We start from the raw sequence: 5,994 nt of genomic DNA on the forward strand, positions 1-5,994 counted from the left end.
ATGGCGTCAGGTTAATCTCTATTGTGTTGTGACTTGTAACGCTGAATGGATGAATGAGCCAGCCAGCGAATGAGTGAGTGAATGAATTAAGGAACTGAGGCGCACTTAGACCGCAAAAGTGCTGGAAACTGAATTAGATTTGTGACCAAACAATGAGACCGACGACAGAATGTTGTTAACTTCGACTAACCTTCGATTCTATAAATTGCTTACCACACGCCATAAAGATATCATAGTTTTATTGATCTCTAACGAGGAACGTGCTCTGAACGGATTTCAGATTCTTAAGATTTCTCTGTAATAAATTATTGATTTATTTGAAATATAAAAATTGTATTTCAATGTTAACACAAAAATGAGGACATCATCGGTGAGGAAAACGGAAAAAGGATATAAATTTCGTTGGAATTAACAAAATTTCTCTTGAAATGGATTTGTAGGTTTTTCTATTAACCGTTTTGGTGGCCCTTGCTGCGGTGGTGAATGGTAGGCCAAGTTTAGTGCCTGTTGGTGTGGTACCCTCCGGACATTATGTGGTATTACCACCCCATCCAAATGTGGTTGTAAGTGTGGCCAGTCCACCAGCTGGACCAGATGGTAGGTGAAATAATTTAGGATTTTTTTTTGGAAAATTTTCGGAATTGAAGATTCTCCATATTTTTAGCTGGAGCCGCTGTGGCAGATGCCGCTGTAGCTGTTGCCGATGCAGTTCAAAAGGCAGCCGATCAGGTTAACCAAGCTGTGGATGCCGTTGTTAATGCTCCACCTCCAGTACCAGATCGTAGGTTTCCTATTTTTTATGAATTCAGTTCGAATTCTCAATTTCCTTCATAAAAATTCCAGCAAATGCCGCAGTAATCGACAGTGTCGTAGCAGTTTCTGATGCCGCTCAACGTGTCGCCGACCAAGTCAATCACGCAGCAGAGTCAGTGGCCCTGGCCAATGCCGACGCTGCCCAAAAAGTCGTTGAAGCCGTACAAGCCCAAGCTGAAGCCGTCAATGCCCAAGTGGAGGCATCCGCTGATGCTGCTGCCAGAGCTGTGGAGGCTGCCAAAGCTGAAAGTGAACGTGCCAATGCCGCTGCGGCTGAAGCTGCTGCAGCCACAGCTGAGGCTCTGAATGCTGCCGCTGCTGCTGCAGCCTCTTCTGCTGCTGCCGCTCACGGTCCCGCTGTTGTTCATGGTCCCGCTGCTGCTGCCTCCTCCGAAGCTGTGGTTGTTGTCGTCCCCCCTCCTGCTGTGCCCGGTGCAAGTGGTAGTCCCGGTCAACCTGGTGGTGCTGGCGGTCCTGGTGGTTTAGGTGGCCTTGGTGGTCTACCATCGGTTGTAGCTGGTGCCGGTGGAGCTGGCGGTCCTGGTGGTGCTGTTGGAGGTTCCGGCGGTGCTGGTGGTCTGGGTCCTGCTGGCGGCGGTGGCGCTGGAGGTGGTGGTGCAGCTGCTGGTGGTGGCGGAGGCGGTGGAGGTGGTGCCGGAGCTGGTCCTCTAGGTGGTGATGGTGGCGGCGGCGGTGGAGGCGGTGGTGCTGCTGGCAACAGTTTGGTCTCAGGTGTAAGTGGTGGCAACGGCGGCAATGGTGGCGGTTCTCCTCTCCTTCTATGCGGTCCTGATGGTGTTGATGGCGCTGATGGTCCTCCAGGACCTGAAGGCTCAACCGGTGGTCGTGGTGGTAAGGCTGGCAAAGGAGGCTGCGTAGGCACTGGTGGTGGTGGAGGAGGAGGCGGCGGCGGTGGTGCTGCTCCCAAACCAGGACCACATCCTGCCCCTGTTTGGCCTGATCCAGTTGTTGTTAATGTGATGTAAGTTCCTGTAATCTGAGATTTTAAAATACAGAATTAAAATCGTTTCCATATTTCATTACAGAGGTCATTGGTAATTGTGTGACCCGTTCCGATGTGGCTTGGGATTTTATCTCGAATAAAATTATCTTAATTGACCACTTTATAATTTTTGTTTAGTTTTTCTTTCCACTTATTTTTTTTATTTTCTTCGAATGCAATGAAATGAAGGTGCATACACATATACACACATACATTTCTGTTCTATTCTATATTAATTTCAAAACGAGAAGTTGCAAGAATTCTATGGCGTTAAGTTAACCTTAGTTTAAGTCTAGTCAAGTCATTAATAACCCCAGCCATTGAAAATACATTTTGAGACATTGTTTTATTTTTGCTTTTGTATTATGTTTTTTGTCTTTGCATGTGAATATAAAAAATATTCAAAATAATTAAAATGTGGATGTTTTAATGCATGGGTGAGGGAGTTACCTTTTTACCTAGGGCAGCACACCTACAAGATATTCAATCAATAAAATGCTCTGATAAATTTGAGGAGTTGGGTCTACCATTTACTTAAAATTGGACGAAAAAATATATAAGCTATATCGAAATCTGAACCGATTTCATCGAATCTTATTACAGGTTAGGTTATACTAATTTCAGTATATTTTGTGCATATCAGCAACGTACGATATGAGTTCTTGTTGCGTCATTTACTTAATATCGGTAGAAAATATATATGGGAAACTTTCCGCACGCTAGGTTACATTAACTTCAGTACGTTGTGCAAAATTTTGTGTCAATCGGGCTAACTTTGGGTCCTTGGGGCGTCATTTACATAAAATCAGAAGAACTATATATGGGAGCTATATCTAAATATGAACCGATTCCTACAAAACTTGGTACACGTTAGGCTATACTAATTTCAGTACGTTGTGCAAAATTTTGTGCCAATTTCGCGTAAAATTATACGAATATATATATATATATATATATGTAGAAGCTATATCAAAATCTGAACCGATTTCAACGAGACTTGCCAGAGATTAATTTATATTAACTACAGTTCATTGTAAAAAATTGTGTGCCAATCGGACAAACATTGCCACACAAATCGGACGAAAATATATACGGGAGCTATATTAAAATCTGAACCGATTTTCACGAAATGTAACACACACCATCAGAGATGGTCCGTAAATGACCTACATATCCGACGTATAATACATACGTCGGAAACCTACTCAAAACCATTAGGTTTTTGACAAAATATCTGTTTCCTTTAATAAATTATCAAATTAAGTATGCTTTACTCAAATCCATATCAAATTTCAAAATTTTTATCTCCAAAAAGTTTGGAATTGTTTATCAGTTCTAGTAAGGAATAGTCAGATGATATATATTCTACAAAATACCTATATATGGTAATGATATTCAAATAAATAACGTTTACTACATTTTATACAGGTATATGACGATTTCGGCGTTTACACCTTTTTGACAGTCGAAAACCTAAAATTCGTCGCACGGACCATCCCTGCACACCATTCCAGACCTAATTCAGTACACTATGCCAAATTTCGTGCAAATCCAAAGACATATAGGGACTTTGGTGCACTATTTACATTAAATCGGACGAAAATATATATGGGAGCTATATCTAAATCTGAACCGATTTTTACGCAAATTAACACAAATCATTCTAGACTTAATTCAGTAGGCTATGCCAAATTTCGTGCAAATCGAAATATATTTATGAACTTTGGTGCAGCATTTACATTAAATTGGACGAACATATATATGGAAGCTATGTCTAAATCTGAACCGATTTTTCTCAATTTCAATAGGGTTCGTCCTTGGGCCGAATAAGTGACCTGTGCCAAATTTCATCTAATTCGAATCGACCCAGAAAGTGATTCTATGCATATTCTCAAACGGCTCCATGGGTCTATCTCGATGTTACAAACAGATGCACAAAGAAACATTGTGGCGAAGGATATAAAATAATCGAATGCTGGACAAGTTGGGATATAAACGATGGAACTTATATAAAACGAAATGTGAAAAAATTACATACAAATATTATGTGATGTTTTTTTGAATTTTTATTACATCAAGTAAGCCTACCACTATTTGTTTAATATGTCACACATCCCAACTGCCGGACAAAATGAATATATCAACTTTTTACAGCCACTTTTCCTAAATAATTTGGCGATAAAACAAATATAAAAAAATTATATTTTATCAGTAACAAACTACCCTGTGCAAAATTTCGTCTCAATCGAAAAAATTGGGTATTTGCTATACAATTTGCTATCTAAATCTGGACCGATGTCAAATGGTGCAAAGTTTCCTCTCAATCCTATAAACATTATGAATGCGGTATACTGTTGTGAAATCGGACGAACATAAAAAACCTATTTTTCGGTCCATATTTTTAGATCTGTCAATTGAAAGATAGCCTTTAGTATTTCATGGAAACCACATCCGCATCAAATGATTTTGAGGATGATTGAGGACGCGATTTAGATGCAATTTAAAATTAATTGTTCATAATATAGTTTATTTTAAGATTTATTCCTATTTATAGAAACCAAAGATTTATCCGAAGGTCTTGCTACAATCCGCAAGGTGTATACTTATACACAAAAAGTGATTATTTTTATATACGTCAATTTTTTGGTGAAATTAAGGTAAAAAAAATAATATGATGACATTATTTCTTCGAACCAATAACAAATAAATTTCCTCAATATCTTATTTTGTTGTTGCTGTAATTTACAAACCGCTACGCAGACTTGTGTGATTTTGATATCATTTGATTCATAATGGTGAAGATTGTTTAATTTTTAGATTGATACATGTCATTAATATAATGAGAACCAGCAAGGAAAGTAGTAAAGTCGGACTGGGCCGACTATATGATATCCTTCACCACTTTGGGTATATTCTACATATGTATCCTAACAGACAACGCGTTTTTGTTATATATCTATATCTGAACCGATTTCAGAGAAACTTGCAACAGACTAATTTATATTAAATCAGTACGTTGTTTCAATCGGCCTAGCTATGGATCTTTTCACGAAGCTTTGCAACATCATCCTAGACTTAATTCAGTAACCTATACCAAAATTTGTGCAAATCGAAAGATATATAGGGACTTTGGTGCACCAATTACAAAAAATCGGACGAAAATATATATGGAAGCTATATCTAAATCTGAACCGATTTTCACGAAACTTAGCACACATCCTTATAGACGCAATTCAGTAGGCTAGCCACATTTCGTGCAAAACGAAAGATATATAGGGTCTTTGGTGCACCAATTACCTAAAATCGGGCGAAACTATATATTGGAGCAATATCTAAATCGGAACCGATATTCACGAAACTTTGCACACATCATTATAGACTTAATTTAGTACGCTGCGCCAATTTTCGTGCAAACTGAAAGATATATAGGGACTTTGGTACACAATTTACCTTAAATCGGACGAAGATATATATGGGAGCTATATCTAAATCTGAACCGATTTTCACGAAATTAGGCAGACATCATTCTAGACCTTATTTATTACGCTGTGCCAAATTTCGTGCAAATCAAAAGATTTTCAGTAACTTTCGTGGACTATTTACCTAAAATCGGGCGAAGCTATATATGGGAGCTATATCTAAATCTGAACCGATTTTCACGAAACTTTGCACACATCATTCTAGATCTTATTCATTACGCTGTGCCAAATTTCGTGCAAATCGAAAGATATATAGGGACTTTGGTGCACCATTTACCTTAAATCGGACGAAAATATATATGGGAGCTATATCTAAATCTGAACTGATTTTCCCCAATTTCAATAGGGTTCGTCCTTAGGCCAAACAAGTGAGCTGTGCCAAATTTCATCCAATTCGGATCATAAATGCGGCCTGTACTTTGTTTACAATTTAACACCAACAGACGGACAGACGGACGGACAAGCATATATCGACTCAGAAAGTGATTCTATGCATATTCCCAAAAGGAATATTTTTGCATGTTACAAACATATGCACAAAGACAGTAGGGTATAATAACAAATGTGATCTAAAAAGAGAATTTTGAAGAGAACGAAGCTTGATAAAAGGAATTTGGAAATATGTTTGCAAATTATACATATGAGCATCTTTGCTGGTGTTGTTCGGTCCGATCAATAACAGTCGTTCTGTATAATTAT

The 5,994-nt window shown here is 38.6% G+C and overlaps 1 protein-coding gene across 1 annotated transcript; it reads left to right on the forward strand.

The window, feature by feature from the left end:
- The first annotated feature begins 311 nt into the window (after window positions 1–311).
- On the forward strand, window positions 312–1,904 carry LOC133334542 (WAG22 antigen-like). The gene is made up of 5 exons (XM_061542856.1): window positions 312–370; window positions 441–597; window positions 665–781; window positions 844–1,795; window positions 1,860–1,904. The coding sequence occupies exons 1-5, from the start codon at window positions 356–358 to the stop codon at window positions 1,870–1,872; spliced, it is 1,254 nt and encodes a 417-aa protein (XP_061398840.1). The 5' UTR covers window positions 312–355; the 3' UTR covers window positions 1,873–1,904.
- The last annotated feature ends 4,090 nt before the right edge of the window (window positions 1,905–5,994 follow it).

The sequence above is a fragment of the Musca vetustissima genome, unplaced genomic scaffold, assembly GCF_032173495.1.
Source record: "Musca vetustissima isolate MV318-11 ecotype Yass unplaced genomic scaffold, APGP_CSIRO_Mvet_v1 utg18555, whole genome shotgun sequence".
Lineage (NCBI taxonomy): Eukaryota > Metazoa > Arthropoda > Insecta > Diptera > Muscidae > Musca > Musca vetustissima.